Source organism: Mytilus californianus, unplaced genomic scaffold (genome assembly GCF_021869535.1).
Source record: "Mytilus californianus isolate M0D057914Y unplaced genomic scaffold, xbMytCali1.0.p SCAF_15, whole genome shotgun sequence".
NCBI lineage: Eukaryota > Metazoa > Mollusca > Bivalvia > Mytilida > Mytilidae > Mytilus > Mytilus californianus.
Window position 1 is genome coordinate 684808 of NW_026262637.1, and position 19748 is coordinate 704555.

At 34.2% G+C, this 19748-nt stretch overlaps 1 protein-coding gene and 1 long non-coding RNA gene across 2 annotated transcripts in view; both read right to left on the reverse strand.

Moving 5' to 3' along the window:
* Nucleotides 1-3790: 3790 nt before the first annotated feature.
* On the reverse strand, nt 3791-13558 carry LOC127725167 (uncharacterized). Its single transcript, XR_007992799.1, has 7 exons — nt 13037-13558; nt 11715-11835; nt 6404-6645; nt 5195-5314; nt 4705-4764; nt 4583-4642; nt 3791-3885 (listed from the first exon to the last, which is right to left on the reverse strand). It is a non-coding gene; the product is annotated as an uncharacterized LOC127725167 (long non-coding RNA).
* A 1517-nt stretch (nt 13559-15075) lies between these two features.
* LOC127725166 (diacylglycerol lipase-alpha-like) overlaps nt 15076-19748 on the reverse strand; it is a 30542-nt gene continuing 25869 nt past the window's right edge. The window contains exon 5 of the mRNA XM_052231996.1: nt 15076-15226. Within this exon, the coding sequence (XP_052087956.1) occupies nt 15178-15226 (49 nt within the window). The 3' untranslated portion in view covers nt 15076-15177. The remainder of the gene's footprint in view (nt 15227-19748) is intronic.

Consider the following 19748-nt stretch of genomic DNA (forward strand, 5'->3'; position numbering starts at 1 on the left):
TTAACAATTGCTTATTGTTGAAGGCTGTATGATGACCTGTTATTGTTTACATCTTTGTCCTTTGGTCTTTATGGATAGTTGTCTCATTGGCAATCACCTCTTTTATTTTATATCTAGAGTGTGACATAAAGTCTTTATCAAAACACATTAGTCTGTACAATATTTCAAATTCTTAAATATCCAAAGTGTATAACTGTTATGAATTAAAAAAAAAACACAAAATTCTCCAAATAACAAAATGACATGAGCTTAATTTTCAACCCTTCTTCCCCAATCCCACACGTAGTTGTGATTGCAAAAGCCATTCCTCTATATATAGCCCATATGACATCCATATTTCTTTATTAGCTAAACTGTGTTGACAGCATACAGGGAGTACAATCTTGCAACTCATGGTCCATAATTAACCCTTTCAATATATGTTGTAAATAAAAGTATGAAAACCTGAATACCCTTCTTGGAGATAAAAATATAAAACTGTGACAAGTAGCCAAAATCAGGTGGGGGTGGGAGTCATTTGGTGATCAATTAGTTGATGGTATATGCTGTGGGTTATTATCCTAAATGCTTCTATAGATAGTTCAGAAACACAAGGCAGTATTATATGGCCAGAACAATTTTGGTCTGTAAAAACTAGAACACTGTTTTGTCAGAAATATACAAAAACACAGACATTAATTTGGCACAGCTGGCTTGCCATTAATTTCCAGAGTAGGAAAATGAGTTTACATTTACAGCCAGTCAACAGGGATTGGCTGCTGTAACTACAAGGTAATAAAAAGGGTGGGTTAAAAAAAAAAAGGAGAATGTACGTGTCCTTGACAGATGATGCCCCCACTTGCATACAACATTATAAAGGAACATAACTCAAGAACTGTACAAGTGACACTACCCAAATACTAACTTGATCTGAGTTTTGTGGTAATAAGTATTGTGTATAAGTTTCATAACATTTGGTTATGGCAAACTTTAGATAGGGAACGGAAATGAAAAATTAAGCAATTTTTCCATTTGTAAAGGGCATAACTCTAGAACGATAAAAGTGACACTACCCAAATTCAAACTTGATCTGTGTTTTGTGGTATTAAGCATTGTGTATAAGTTTCATAATATTTGGTTGAGGCAAACTAAAGTTAGAGAATGGAAACCAATTTTGGGACGTACGTACAGAAGGACAAGGGTAACACTTAATGCCCCCTCCGCTGTGTCGGGGCATATTATGAATATGAATTAATCATAATGAAATATTATGCAGGCTTGCCAAGTGTATTATATTTTATGAAAAAAACAAGCAAAGTTTCCTTATTAAAATTTTCAGTGGATGTCTTTTGTTATATCTACATTGTTCTATCCTTTGTTGAACTTAGTATTAATGGTCCATTTTTTATCATCTGTTGAACTTAGTATAAATGGTTGATTTTTTATCATATTCAACAGTCTATTCAATTTATTCACAAACTATTTTCCAAACCATTAAGAGCTTGACCCTGTTTATTGTTCTAACAGCTATGTCAGTTGACTTCCACTGGATGTATTAAATTGAACAGTGTCTGTATATTAACTTACTTGAACAGTGTCTGTATACTAACTTATGAGGTTGTATTAATGATTTTAAGTTGATCTAATATAAGCACATAAAACACATATAAAACCATGCATTCTGAGAAAATCTTATCAAACATGTATACTGTGGATTCAATGATATTAGTTTTTGTGGACTTTGTTTGTAGAGTGAACCACAGATTTAAACACTCAATAAAAAACAAAATTTGTAAGGGTTCCACGGAACCCAGTGTCGCGCCTACTTTTGCTGCTAGTCACAGGCTCAACAAAAACGGGGAAAAAATTAATAAAAATTTTCTTATAGATACTATCTTTTGATTGTAAGAAGCTTCTGTCAAAGTTTGGAAAAAATCCAGAATGGTTTATGAATCTAATAAAAGTTTTAAAAACTTTATCTGCAGACTGTATGTAATGTTAACTGGAAGATAAACTAAGTCCATTTATAAGTAATATACGGAAAAACAGGAAATATATTTTTTACAAAATTTCCTTGAAGATACTAGCTTTTGATCATAAACAAGCTTCTGTCCAAGTTTGGTACAAATCCAGGATAGTTTAAGAAAGTTATTAAAATTGTAAAAACTTTAACCACAGAGTGAATGTAAAATTAACTGGCAGAAAAAACTAAGTCCATTTATAAGTAAAATTCAGGAAAACAGGATTTTTTTTTTACAAAATTTACTTCTGGATACTATCTTAAGATCATAAACAAGCTTCTGTCCAAGTTTGGTAGAAATCCAGGATAGTTTAAGAAAGTTATTAAAATTTCAAAAACTTTAACCACAGAGTGAATATTTGTGGACGCCGCCGACGACGGAATGTAGGATTGCTATGTCTTGCTTTTGCGACAAAAGTCGCAGGCTCGACAAAAAGGAATAGATTATTCAACCATGAAATAAGGTACCCTCAAACTACTGTAGCTAGGTTTTAATCAACCATGAAATTAGGTACCCTCAAACTACTGTAGCTAGGTTTTAATCAACCATGAAATTAGGTACCCTCAAACTACTGTAGTTATGTTTTATTCAACCATGAAAATTGATACCAACGAAAATAAATGACTCCACAGAAAGAGAACTCTGGGTAAAATCATGCACATATTGTAAACCAACACATTTCTGTGACTTTCACAAGTAAAATAATAAGGCAATCATAAACGGTTACAAAAATGTTAAAACTTGGATCTTTTCTTATTAACAAAGTTATGCATAAACAGAACTTAATGTGAAGAAAGTATTAGCAGAAATAAATTGGTTTACAATGAATAGGATCTGACATTACATTAATATTTATGTGATTAAAATTATCTCAATCAAAAATATATATCTATACAGCGGTGTGGAAATAGTTGTTGTGAGCACTTGTCTGGAAAAAAAATCGCTCGCTTGAATTCCCAATATATAGTAGATGTATTTCACAATAAATTTGTATGATTCTTAAAACTGTTTTGAATCACAATATAAATGAAGTTTGTGATATTTGTTTATGTGTACAAATAAAAGGAGGTATGGGATGTGATATTTGTTTATGTGTATGAATAAAAGGAGGTATGGGATGTAATATTTGTTTATGTGTATGAATAAAAGGAGGTATGGAGTTAACATCAATGAAGTTTCATCACTGGGGAGCCAGGGTGAATTCATAAGCAAAGACATCTAGAATTCTCGATTCCATTTTTCCCCTGCCTTTCTCAGCCTGCTTTTTCCGTTTTCTACTCAACTCAACTCATCATTATCATTTTTGTTCCCTTTGTCTTGATTACCCAGTTGATGTGTTTTTATCAGATAATTATTCATTTCGATAGAACTTAGTTAAGAAAACTTGAAATGACACCTATGTTAGATTTGGGATAAACCTAATTGACGTTCACAGGTCAAAGATATATGATGAGACCTGGATGTTTGTGACAGCAATACTGTGGATTCATTATTATTTGTTGGATACCAATTTTCGTGGATTTCGTTGGTACATGTGGAACAAGAAATTAAATGTTCAACGAATAACAAATTTTCTATAGCTTGTATGCAGACTTCGGCAAAACCACGAAATTGAATATCCACTAACACGTAAGTTTTCCTTAATCCACAAAAATTGGTACCCACGAAAATAAATGAATCCACAGTATATTGAAATAACCAAAAGGACAAGGATGTAAATATACCCATAACCCTAACCCCTAATTGACACTTCAGATCAGTAACCTAAGCAGATGTAAATATACCCATAACCCTAACCCTTAAATTGACTCTTCAGATCAGTAACCTAAGCAGATGTAAATATACCCATAACCCTAACCCCTAATTGACTCTTCAGATCAGTAACCTAAGCAGATGAAAATATACCCATAACCCTAACCCCTTAAATTGACTCTTCAGATCAGTAACCTAAGCAGATGTAAATATACCTATAACCCTAACCCCTAATAACCTAAGCAGATGTGAATATACCCATAACCCTAACCCCTTATAACCTAAGCAGATGTAAATATACCCATAACCCTAACCCCTAATAACCTAAGCAGATGTGAATATACCCATAACCCTAACCCCTAATAACCTAAGCAGATGTAAATATACCCATAACCCTAACCCCTAATAACCTAAGCAGATGCAAATATACCCATAACCCTTACCCCTAATTGACACTTCAGATCAGTAACCTAAGCAGATGTAAATATACCCATAACCCTTACCCCTAATTGACTCTTTAGATCAGTAACCTAAGCAGATGTAAATATACCCATAACCCTAACCCCTAATTGACACTTCAGATCAGTAACCTAAGCAGATGTAAATATACCCATAACCCTAACCCCTAATTGACACTTCAGATCAGTAACCTAAGCAGATGTAAATATACACATAACCCTAACCCCTAATTGACACTTCAGATCAATAACCTTAGCAGATGTAAATATACACATAACCCTAACCCCTAATTGACACTTCAGATCAGTAACCTAAGCAGATGTAAATATACCCATAACCCTAACCCCTAATTGACACTTCAGATCAGTAACCTAAGCAGATGTAAATATACCCATAACCCTAACCCCTAATTGACTCTTTAGATCAGTAACCTAAGCAGATGTAAATATACCCATAACCCTAACCCCTGAAATTGACACTTCAGATCAGTAACCTAAGCAGATGTAAATATACCCATAACCCTAACCCCTAATTGACTCTTCAGATCAGTAACCTAAGCAGATGTAAATATACCCATAACCCTAACCCCTTAAATTGACTCTTCAGATCAGTAACCTAAGCAGATGTAAATATACCCATAACCCTAACCCCTGAAATTGACACTTCAGATCAGTAACCTAAGCAGATGTAAATATACCCATAACCCTAACCCCCTAATTGACACTTCAGATCAGTAACCTAAGCAGATGTAAATATACCCATAACCCTAACCCCCTAATTGACACTTCAGATCAGTAACCTAAGCAGATGTAAATATACCCATAACCCTAACCCCTTAAATTGACTCTTCAGATCAGTAACCTAAGCAGATGTAAATATACCCATAACCCTAACCCCTTAAATTGACTCTTCAGATCAGTAACCTAAGCAGATGTAAATATACCCATAACCCTAACCCCAAATTGACTCTTTAGATCAGTAACCTAAGCAGATGTAAATATACCCATAACCCTAACCCCTAACTGACTCTTCAGATCAGTAACCTAAGCAGATGAAAATATACCCATAACCCTAACCCCTAATTGACTCTTCAGATCAGTAACCTAAGCAGATGAAAATATACCCATAACCCTAACCCCTTAAATTGACTCTTCAGATCAATAACCTTAGCAGATGTAAATATACCCATAACCCTAACCCCTAACTGACTCTTCAGATCAGTAACCTTAGCAGATGTAAATATACCCATAACCCTAACCCCTAATTGACACTTCAGATCAGTAACCTAAGCAGATGAAAATATACCCATAACCCTAACCCCAAATTGACTCTTTAGATCAGTAACCTAAGCAGATGTAAATATACCCATAACCCTAACCCCAAATTGACTCTTTAGATCAGTAACCTAAGCAGATGTAAATATACCCATAACCCTAACCCCTAATTAACCCTTCAGATCAATAACCTAAGCAGATGTAAATATACCCATAACCCTAAACCCCTAATTGACACTTCAGATCAGTAACCTAAGCAGATGTAAATATACCCATAACCCTAACCCCTAATATTGACTCTTCAGATCAGTAACCTAAGCAGATGTAAATATACCCATAACCCTAACCCCTAATTGACACTTCAGATCAGTAACCTAAGCAGATGTAAATATACCCATAACCCTAACCCCTAATTAACCCTTCAGATCAATAACCTAAGCAGATGTAAATATACCCATAACCCTAAACCCCTAATTGACACTTCAGATCAGTAACCTAAGCAGATGTAAATATACCCATAACCCTAACCCCTAATATTGACTCTTCAGATCAGTAACCTAAGCAGATGTAAATATACCCATAACCCTAACCCCTAATTGACACTTCAGATCAGTAACCTAAGCAGATGTAAATATACCCATAACCCTAACCCCTAATTGACACTTCAGATCAGTAACCTAAGCAGATGTAAATATACCCATAACCCTAACCCCTAATTAACCCTTCAGATCAGTAACCTTAGCAGATGTAAATATACCCATAACCCTAACCCCTAAATGACTTTTCAGATCAGTAACCTTAGTAGATGTAAATATACCCATAACCCTAACCCCTAATTGACACTTCAGATCAGTAACCTAAGCAGATGTAAATTTACCCATAACCCTAACCCCCTAATTGACTCTTCAGATCAGATACCTAAGCAGATGTAAATATACCCATAACCCTAACCCCTAATTGACTCTTTAGATCAGTAACCTAAGCAGATGTAAATTTACCCATAACCCTAACCCCCTAATTGACTCTTCAGATCAGTAACCTAAGCAGATGTAAATATACCCATAACCCTAACCCCTAATTGACTCTTTAGATCAGTAACCTAAGCAGATGTAAATTTACCCATAACCCTAACCCCCTAATTGACTCTTCAGATCAGTAACCTAAGCAGATGTAAATATACCTATAACCCTAATCCCTAATTGACATTTCAGATCAGTAACCTTAGTAGATGTAAATATACCCATAACTCTAACCCCTAATTGACACTTCAGATCAGTAACCTAAGCAGATGTAAATATACACATAACCCTAACCCCAAATTGACACTTCAGATCAGTAACCTTAGCAGATGTAAATATACCCATAACCCTAACCCCTAATTGACTCTTTAGATCAGTAACCTAAGCAGATGTAAATATACACATAACCCTAACCCCAAATTGACACTTCAGATCAGTAACCTTAGCAGATGTAAATATACCCATAACCCTAACCCCTAATTGACTCTTTAGATCAGTAACCTAAGCAGATGTAAATATACACATAACCCTAACCCCTAATTGACACTTTAGATCAGTAACCTAAGCAGATGTAAATATACACATAACCCTAACCCCAAATTGACTCTTCAGATCAGTAACCTAAGCAGATGTAAATATACACATAACCCTAACCCCTAATTGACTCTTCAGATCAGTAACCTAAGCAGATGTAAATATACCCATAACCCTAACCCCAAATTGACACTTCAGATCAGTAACCTTAGCAGATGTAAATATACACATAACCCTAACCCCTAATTGACTCTTCAGATCAGTAACCTAAGCAGATGTAAATATACACATAACCCTAACCCCTAATTGACACTTCAGATCAGTAACCTAAGCAGATGTAAATATACCCATAACCCTAACCCCTAATTGACACTTCAGATCAGTAACCTAAGCAGATGTAAATATACCCATAACCCTAACCCCTAATTAACCCTTCAGATCAATAACCTTAGCAGATGTAAATATACCCATAAATCTAACCCCTAATTGACACTTCAGATCAGTAACCTTAGCAGATGTAAATATACCCATAACCCTAACCCCTAATTGACTCTTTAGATCAGTAACCTAAGCAGATGTAAATATACCCATAACCCTAACCCCTAATTGACACTTCAGATCAGTAACCTTAGCAGATGTAAATATACCCATAACCCTAACCCCTAATATTGACTCTTCAGATCAGTAACCTTAGCAGATGTAAATATACCCATAACCCTAACCCCTAATTGACACTTCAGATCAGTAACCTTAGCAGATGTAAATATACCCATAACCCTAACCCCCTAATTGACTCTTCAGATCAGTAACCTAAGCAGATGTAAATATACCCATAACCCTAACCCCCTAATTGACTCTACAGATCAGTAACCTAAGCAGATGTAAATATACCCATAACCCTAAACCCCTAATTGACACTTCAGATCAGTAACCTAAGCAGATGTAAATATACCCATAACCCTAACCCCTAATTGACACTTCAGATCAGTAACCTAAGCAGATGTAAATATACCCATAACCCTAACCCCTAATTAACCCTTCAGATCAATAACCTTAGCAGATGTAAATATACCCATAAATCTAACCCCTAATTGACTCTTCAGATCAGTAACCTAAGCAGATGTAAATATACCCATAACCCTAAACCCCTAATTGACACTTCAGATCAGTAACCTAAGCAGATGTAAATATACCCATAACCCTAAACCCCTAATTGACTCTTCAGATCAGTAACCTTAGCAGATGTAAATATACCCATAACCCTAAACCCCTAATTGACACTTCAGATCAGTAACCTAAGCAGATGTAAATATACCCATAACCCTAACCCCTAATTGACACTTCAGATCAGTAACCTAAGCAGATGTAAATATACCCATAACCCTAACCCCTAATTAACCCTTCAGATCAATAACCTTAGCAGATGTAAATATACCCATAAATCTAACCCCTAATTGACTCTTCAGATCAGTAACCTAAGCAGATGTAAATATACCCATAACCCTAAACCCCTAATTGACTCTTCAGATCAGTAACCTTAGCAGATGTAAATATACCCATAACCCTAACCCCAAATTGACACTTCAGATCAGTAACCTTAGCAGATGTAAATATACACATAACCCTAACCCCTAATTGACTCTTCAGATCAGTAACCTAAGCAGATGTAAATATACACATAACCCTAACCCCTAATTGACACTTCAGATCAGTAACCTAAGCAGATGTAAATATACCCATAACCCTAACCCCTAATTGACACTTCAGATCAGTAACCTAAGCAGATGTAAATATACCCATAACCCTAACCCCTAATTAACCCTTCAGATCAATAACCTTAGCAGATGTAAATATACCCATAAATCTAACCCCTAATTGACACTTCAGATCAGTAACCTTAGCAGATGTAAATATACCCATAACCCTAACCCCTAATTGACTCTTTAGATCAGTAACCTAAGCAGATGTAAATATACCCATAACCCTAACCCCTAATTGACACTTCAGATCAGTAACCTTAGCAGATGTAAATATACCCATAACCCTAACCCCTAATATTGACTCTTCAGATCAGTAACCTTAGCAGATGTAAATATACCCATAACCCTAACCCCTAATTGACACTTCAGATCAGTAACCTTAGCAGATGTAAATATACCCATAACCCTAACCCCCTAATTGACTCTTCAGATCAGTAACCTAAGCAGATGTAAATATACCCATAACCCTAACCCCCTAATTGACTCTACAGATCAGTAACCTTAGCAGATGTAAATATACCCATAACCCTAAACCCCTAATTGACACTTCAGATCAGTAACCTAAGCAGATGTAAATATACCCATAACCCTAACCCCTAATTGACACTTCAGATCAGTAACCTAAGCAGATGTAAATATACCCATAACCCTAACCCCTAATTAACCCTTCAGATCAATAACCTTAGCAGATGTAAATATACCCATAAATCTAACCCCTAATTGACTCTTCAGATCAGTAACCTAAGCAGATGTAAATATACCCATAACCCTAAACCCCTAATTGACACTTCAGATCAGTAACCTAAGCAGATGTAAATATACCCATAACCCTAAACCCCTAATTGACTCTTCAGATCAGTAACCTTAGCAGATGTAAATATACCCATAACCCTAAACCCCTAATTGACACTTCAGATCAGTAACCTAAGCAGATGTAAATATACCCATAACCCTAACCCCTAATTGACACTTCAGATCAGTAACCTAAGCAGATGTAAATATACCCATAACCCTAACCCCTAATTAACCCTTCAGATCAATAACCTTAGCAGATGTAAATATACCCATAAATCTAACCCCTAATTGACTCTTCAGATCAGTAACCTAAGCAGATGTAAATATACCCATAACCCTAAACCCCTAATTGACTCTTCAGATCAGTAACCTTAGCAGATGTAAATATACCCATAACCCTAAACCCCTAATTGACACTTCAGATCAGTAACCTAAGCAGATGTAAATATACCCATAACCCTAACCCCTAATTGACACTTCAGATCAGTAACCTAAGCAGATGTAAATATACCCATAACCCTAACCCCTAATTAACCCTTCAGATAAATAACCTTAGCAGATGTAAATATACCCATAAATCTAACCCCTAATTGACACTTCAGATCAGTAACCTTAGCAGATGTAAATATACCCATAACCCTAACCCCTAATTGACTCTTTAGATCAGTAACCTAAGCAGATGTAAATATACCCATAACCCTAACCCCTAATTGACACTTCAGATCAGTAACCTTAGCAGATGTAAATATACCCATAACCCTAACCCCTAATATTGACTCTTCAGATCAGTAACCTTAGCAGATGTAAATATACCCATAACCCTAACCCCTAATTGACACTTCAGATCAGTAACCTTAGCAGATGTAAATATACCCATAACCCTAACCCCCTAATTGACTCTTCAGATCAGTAACCTAAGCAGATGTAAATATACCCATAACCCTAACCCCCTAATTGACTCTACAGATCAGTAACCTTAGCAGATGTAAATATACCCATAACCCTAAACCCCTAATTGACACTTCAGATCAGTAACCTAAGCAGATGTAAATATACCCATAACCCTAACCCCTAATTGACACTTCAGATCAGTAACCTAAGCAGATGTAAATATACCCATAACCCTAACCCCTAATTAACCATTCAGATCAATAACCTTAGCAGATGTAAATATACCCATAAATCTAACCCCTAATTGACTCTTCAGATCAGTAACCTAAGCAGATGTAAATATACCCATAACCCTAAACCCCTAATTGACACTTCAGATCAGTAACCTAAGCAGATGTAAATATACCCATAACCCTAAACCCCTAATTGACTCTTCAGATCAGTAACCTTAGCAGATGTAAATATACCCATAACCCTAAACCCCTAATTGACACTTCAGATCAGTAACCTAAGCAGATGTAAATATACCCATAACCCTAACCCCTAATTGACACTTCAGATCAGTAACCTAAGCAGATGTAAATATACCCATAACCCTAACCCCTAATTAACCCTTCAGATCAATAACCTTAGCAGATGTAAATATACCCATAAATCTAACCCCTAATTGACTCTTCAGATCAGTAACCTAAGCAGATGTAAATATACCCATAACCCTAACCCCTAACTGACACTTCAGATCAGTAACCTAAGCAGATGTAAATATACTCATAACCCTAACCCCTAACTGACTCTTCAGATCAGTAACCTAAGCAGATGTAAATATACCCATAACCCTACCCCTAATTGACTCTTCAGATCAGTAACCTTAGCAGATGTAAATATACCCATAACCCTAACCCCTTAAATTGACTCTTCAGATCAATAACCTTAGCAGATGTAAATATACCTATAACCCTAACCCCTAACTGACTATTCAGATCAGTAACCTAAGCAGATGTAAATATACACATAACCCTAACCCCCTAATTGACTCTTCAGATCAGTAACCTAAGTAGATGTAAATATACCCATAACCCTAACCCCTAATTGACACTTCAGATCAGTAACCTAAGCAGATGTAAATATACCCATAACCCTAACCCCTAACTGACTTTTCAGATCAGTAACCTTAGTAGATGTAAATATACCCATAACCCTAACCCCTAATTGACACTTCAGATCAGTAACCTAAGCAGATGTAAATATACCCATAACCCTAACCCCCTAATTGACTCTTCAGATCAGTAACCTAAGCAGATGTAAATATACCCATAACTCTAACCCCTAATTGACACTTCAGATCAGTAACCTAAGTAGATGTAAATATACCCATAACCCTAACCCCTAATTGACACTTCAGATCAGTAACCTAAGCAGATGTAAATATACCCATAACCCTAACCCCAAATTGACACTTCAGATCAGTAACCTAAGCAGATGTATATATACACATAACCCTAACCCCCTAATTGACTCTTCAGATCAGTAACCTAAGCAGATGTAAATATACCCATAACCCTAACCCCTAAATGACTATTCAGATCAGTAACCTTAGTAGATGTAAATATACCCATAACCCTAACCCCTAATTGACACTTCAGATCAGTAACCTAAGCAGATGTAAATATACACATAACCCTAACCCCTAATTGACACTTCAGATCAGTAACCTTAGCAGATGTAAATATACACATAACCCTAACCCCTAATTGACTCTTCAGATCAGTAACCTTAGCAGATGTAAATATACACATAACCCTAACCCCTAATTGACACTTCAGATCAGTAACCTTAGCAGATGTAAATTTACACATAACCCTAACCCCTAACTGACTATTCAGATCAGTAACCTTAGTAGATGTAAATATACCCATAACCCTAACCCCTAATTGACACTTCAGATCAGTAACCTAAGCAGATGTACATATACACATAACCCTAACCCCTAATTGACACTTCAGATCAGTAACCTAAGCAGATGTAAATATACCCATAACCCTAACCTCCTAATTGACACTTCAGATCAGTAACCTAAGCAGATGTAAATATACACATAACCCTAACCCCTAATTGACCCTTCAGATCAGTAACCTTAGCAGATGTAAATATACACATAACCCTAACCCCTAATTGACTCTTCAGATCAGTAACCTTAGCAGATGTAAATATACACATAACCCTAACCCCTAATTGACTCTTCAGATCAGTAACCTTAGCAGATGTAAATATACACATAACCCTAACCCCTAATTGACACTTCAGATCAGTAACCTAAGCAGATGTAAATATACACATAACCCTAACCCCTAATTGACTCTTTAGATCAGTAACCTAAGCAGATGTAAATATACCCATAACCCTAACCCCTAATTGACACTTCAGATCAGTAACCTAAGCAGATGTAAATATACCCATAACCCTAACCCCTAATTGACACTTCAGATCAGTAACCTTAGCAGATGTAAATATACCCATAACCCTAACCCCTAATTGACATTCAGATCAGTAACCTAAGCAGATGTAAATATACCCATAACCCTAACCCCTAATTGACTCTTCAGATCAGTAACCTTGGCAGATGTAAATATACCCATAACCCTAACCCCTAATATTGACTCTTTAGATCAGTAACCTTAGCACAAACACAACTAACAAAATGACAAAAGAAACAAAACCCTAGTCTAAGAGTACTCATAGTTACTGGAAGCTAGTTCAAAGCCAAAGATCAAATAATAAATCTATTGATTCTTCTGCTATCTGCCTTAAATACACCCTTGCCATTTTCACTAATGTCTGTAGAAATCATTAGATGTGCTAGGACTAACAGATGGACAGACAGATAGCATATAATAAATTGTGCCTATTTCAACCTTCATATCAAAAAGCAAACACAGTGGACTAATTTATATCTTCTGAAGGGGATCCATTAACTTCAAGTATGGAAAATACAAAACAAAGCCCTATAGATATAATTTGTATAATGTGTAGAAAGTTACTACAAAACAAAGCCCTATAGATATATTTTATAGAAAGTTAATACTTTAAGTATGGAAAATACATAACAAAGCCCTATCAATAATTTGTAGAACGTTAATACTTCAAGTATGGAAAATACTAAACAAAGCCCTATAATAATTTGTAGAAAGTACTTCAGATTTCATGGCATCTTCGCTAGCCAAGGGTTACGATCCAGTCCCCTCCTCTCCACCCTTAGCAGATTAAGATAGAATTAAGAATAAACGAGTTAAGGACTTTCATTAGTAGCAGTTGTAACTGGCTGCATCCAATCAAAAAGCACCTTCGTGATGATCATGTGTGACTGCAGAAAATGTAAATAAACATTTGCCACGTGCTGATTGTGCAACAAGTCTTTACCCCCAATCATAGAACGATATGTAATGGCAATTTTAAAGTTTTTAATCAACTAATTGAAGAACCTGGGTATGTTTCTTGCGCAAATATTGGAATGTCCACATATATTTTAGATTCCTGCTTCACGAAATTTGTAAACACTAGACACATCAAATTTTACACCTCCAAACTGAAGAGAGTTCAAATGCTGCCATTGGTCAACAATGATGTATTATGAATGGGCGTGACTTTTACCTACCGGTAGTGGCGCACCATTGTAATCACAAATGTTGGGTTAATCCGCCAAGGGTGGAGAGGATGGGACTTGACCGTAACCCTTGGCTTAAGCAAAGATCATTTCAGGGTTACTCTTTACAAATGTTGTCAGCGAGTCTTGAAAGATGTTTTATCATTACGCTTTTGTGGATTCATTTATTTCTGTGGGTCTAAAATTTTTGTGGATTAAAAAAATGTTACTGTGGAGAATAGTTGAATTGGTGGTTTTGGCAAATTCTGTCCATTTAAATCATTTATATTTTGTACCTCATTTATTATAAATTCATGGTTTACCTACACCCTGAAAAGTTAGTATCTGATGTTTAACAATCAATCTACATTAGCTTAACATATATAGCATCACTGTTTATACTTTAGTCAATGAAAAATCAAGCCATGTCATTAGTATATTATAAAGAGTATATATAGTTATATTTTCTATGTTAAATAAAGCTATGTAAATAAAAGAAGAATGTGTTTGAGGATACAAATGCCCATGCTCGAGCTTTGAAATTTTCCAAGTTAAAAAGGACATTACTTTAGAACGGTTAATGATTCACTGCCCAAGTTTGAACTCTGTCTGTGAGTTTTGGTTCTTAGCATTGTATATGAATTTCATAAAATTTGGAGGAAAAAACTTAAGTAAGGGTGTGAAAACAAAAAAATTGCCAATTTCCAAGTTATAAAGGGGCATTACTCTGGAATGGTAAGCAACTCACTGCTCAAATTTGTACTCTGTCTGCAAGTTTTGGTTCTTAGCATTGTGTATGTCAGTTTCATAAAATTTGGATGAGAAAAACTTGAGTTTAGGCTGAGAGTGCGGAAACAAAAAAGGAACGGACGGATGGAAAGACAGAAGGACTAAAGGACAGACAGAAAGACTGTCAAGAGTAACACTAATGCCCCCATTGCCTATGCCGGGGGTATAAAAATATTATAAAGATTGATATATATATATAATTTATATTTTTCAATGTTAATGTCAAATCCCTATATTAATGAGGATAAACTGCAACTAAAGCTATTACCTCTCCATATCACGGTAATGGAAAATTAACCTCAGAAAACTACTCCTAAAAACAAAGAGAAAACAATAGATATAGCATGGTATACCAGTATGTTGTACCAACCAAATCATTATTACACAAACACTACATTCAAGCAGACTATATTTAGCAGATTCTATCAATGTGATTTTCAGTGAATAAGTACATGTACATTTATCCCTTGACACTAAGCTATTCAAGTTTGGAAAATCTAACAATATTCAGATTTTTTTCAGACAAATTTTGAATTGTACCTGCCCTATGCTTGTTTTAAAAAATATGGGTGAACATTATAGGATAATGCATATAAAGAAAATCAGAGTGCGGTTGATATGAGTTGTTGAGGAATCTATCAAAGAAGAGATTATATGCTCCATGAACTTCAAATCTAATGAATAGATAATGCTATAAAGGTGTTATGAATTATTTAATTTGTTAGACATTTTAAAAGTCTAATATGGCTACTGAATAAAAGATTATGCTCAAATTAAGGTTGTGGAATTCAATTCTTTAGAAATTGAGTATAATACAAAGAAATCGATAATGTCCCAAAGGATGCTGAATTTAATTTGTTAAGACATCAATTGAGATTATACTCCAAATGTTATGAAATTTAATTTTTTAGAATTGAGGGTCCTCTTCTAAATAAAATCTCCTGTTGTTGATGAGATTATTAACAATGAGATCTATGCTCAGAAACATAACAAACACATCAACCATGGTGTTTAGCAATGAATCTTTCCTCAAGAAGTTCTGCTCAAAATGTTACTGGGGTATTCACTCTTTAAAACTATTAAACACCCAGTCTCCTTTTGAGGAGAGGATTTCAATGCTTCGAGTATAAACAGTACTGGAAGGTTTCTTCAGTCTTTAAAGTTTAATTCCTAAACATAAGAATTACTTTCTAAGCTTTAATAAATTGCTCAAAAGAAAGTTACATATCTCTAATTACCTACTTAAGTGGTATAACTGTACTTAAAGAAGAAGAATTGACCTGGTTGGTACATATGCAATATATATAACATACAACATAAGATTATATAATAGCTATGTCAATGTACAACAATATCTATAGTGAATACATGCAGATTTACAATTGAAATTCATATATAACTTCAAAGATAATTCAAGATAATATGTAAAGGGTAAATAAATTTCATTTTTTTCTGCTTTAAATTTCTTAATTTTAATGGATTTTGAAAAACATTAATAGTAAATAAACACATTTATCAAAAAAAATTTAGAAGGATAGAAAATATATGAAGGTATGAAGAATTTGAGAACGACATAAAAAAACAAAAAACTGATATTTTATTTCAAGTTAAAAGCTTAAAGTACTTTGAAGTATTTACAGCCTCTTTATACAAAGATCCATGCATCTTCATTCAAAGCAAATCATATATCTGTACCACTTAAAGCAATCATTGTTTTTCTAATTACACGATTCCAATACCAAAGCAATCATAACAATTCAGAAGGCTGTGTTAGACATTCCATTACTCAAGAGATCGTTAGTAGAACATAGTCAGGTTTCATGCAGTCAACGGTGTAATGTTATATAGTAAAGTTGTAGGTAGTAAGATTTTCTGAGAGAGATAATATTTCTGAACCTGACAGGGAAGGAAGATATGGAGACAAGGGAAATATAAACTGGATAAGAATTGTGTTATATGACTCTGTATTGGCTAAAATGTCATAATAAGTTCAAATGTCTTGGCATAATGCCATTCATCATCATTCATGTTTTGCTTCAGCTCTGAGCTTTTATATCTAACCAAAACTTACCAACCAATAACTAACAAACGTGACACCATAGCAAACTTTCTTCTAACAGGTCAGTTTAAATTGAATTTATTTTATATGGAGCTATTAAAACAATTGTTGAGAATATAAAAATTAATAACTGTCTTATGATACATATCCTAGATTCAATAACTGACTATATACGTATCCTAGATTCAATATCCTTCTATACATATCCAAGATTCAATAATTGTTTATACATATCCTAGATCCAGTAACTGTCTATACATATCCTAGATTCAATATCCTACTATACATATCCAAGATTCAATAATTGTCTATACATATCCTAGATCCAGTAACTGTCTATACATATCCTAGATTCAATATCCTACAATTCATATCCAAGATTCAATAATTGTCTATACATATATCCTAGATTCAGTAACTGTCTATACATATCCTAGATTCAATAACTGTCTATACGTCTCCTAGATTCAATATCCTACTATACATAACCTAGATTCAATACCCTACTATATATATCCAAGATTTAATAATGGTCTGTCCATATCCTAGATTCAATATCCTTCTATACATATCCAAGATTCAATAATGGTCTATCCATATCCTAGATTCAATATCCTTCTATACATATCCAAGATTCAATAATGGTCTATCCATATCCTAGATTCAATAATTGTGTATACATATATATCCTAGATTCAAAAATTGTCTTTACATATCCTAGATTCATTATCTGTCTATACATATCCTAGATTCAATAACCGTATATATACATATCCTAGATTCAAAAACTTCAAAAAATTAAACCCCGTTGAAACTGCTGAAGAAATAAGCAATTTAAACAAAGTATTAAAAAAGTAATGTTTTGGCCCCTTTTTCGAATTTATCTTACCGACTATTCATATCCTAGATTTTAATAACTGTCTATATGTATCCTAGATTCATTAACTATCTTTACCTATCCTAGATTCATTAATTGTCTATACATATCCTAGATTCATTAACTGTCAATACATATCCTAGATTCAATATCTGACTTTACATATCCTATATTCAATAACTGTCAATACATATCCTAGATCCATTCACTGTCAATATATATCCTAGATTTTAATAACTGTCTATATGTATCCTAGATTCATTAACTATCTTTACCTATCCTAGATTCATTAATTGTCTATACATATCCTAGATTCAATTACTGTCAATACATATCCTAGATTCAATTACTGTCAATACATATCCTAGATTCATTAACTGTCAATACATATCCTAGATTTTAATAACTGTCTATATGTATCCTAGATTTAATAACTATACGTATCCTAGATTCATTAACTGTCAAGACATATATCTTAGATTCAATAACCGTATATACATATCCTAGATTCAAAAACTGTCCATACATATCCTAGATTCATTAACTATCTTTATCTATCCTAGATTCAATAACTGTCCATACATATCCTAGATTTGATAACTGTCTAGACATATCCTAGATTCAATTACTGTCGATACATATCCTAGATTCATTAATTGTCTATACATATCCTAGATTCATTAACTGTCAATACATATCCTAGATTCAATATCTGACTATACATATCCTATATTCAATAACTGTCAATACATATCCTAGATCCATTCACTGTCAATATATATCCTAGATTTTAATAACTGTCTATATGTATCCTAGATTCATTAACTATCTTTACCTATCCTTGATTCATTAATTGTCTATACATATCCTAGATTCAATTACTGTCAATACATATCCTAGATTCAATTACTGTCAATACATATCCTAGATTCATTAACTGTCAATACATATCCTAGATTTTAATAACTGTCTATATGTATCCTAGATTTAATAACTATACGTATCCTAGATTCATTAACTGTCAAGACATATATCTTAGATTCAATAACCGTATATACATATCCTAGATTCAAAAACTGTCCATACATATCCTAGATTCATTAACTATCTTTATCTATCCTAGATTCAATAACTGTACATACATATCCTAGATTTGATAACTGTCTAGACATATCCTAGATTCAATTACTGTCGATACATATCCTAGATTCATTAACTGTCCTATACATATCCTAGATTCAATAACTGTCTATACATATCCTAGATTCAATAACTGTCCATACATATCCTAGTTCAACAACTGTCAATACATATCCTTGATTCAATAACTGTCCTATACATATCCGAGATTCAGTAACTGTCAATACATATCTTAGATTCAATAACTGTCAATACATATCCTAGATTCAATAACTGTCAATACATATCCTAGATTCAATAACTTTGTATACATCTCCTAAGTATCAATAACTGTCTATACGTGTCCTAAATTCAATAGCTGTCCTATACATATCCTGGATTCAATAACTGTCTATACATATCCTAGATTCGATATCTGTCAATACATATCCTAGATTCTATAACTGTCCATACATAAACAAGTTAGATCAGAGAGTTCAATCTTTTGACTGGCCCTAAATAAAATAAGTTGCCCACAGAAGAAAGTCCCATGGTCAGATGGATAAGATATATTTAGACAGCGGTTAATAAAAATGAACCAGGATAATATGATGTCTGCCTTTGAGCTTAAAACCTGAGCCAAGTCAGCTGCAATATTTTATCAAATGACCATGTGCATGCCATTGTTTGTTCAGATGTATAACAACTCTACAAACGTCTCAGCAATATCATAGCAGAAAAGTTAGCTCTCACAAAATGGATGGAACAATGCAAGAGATG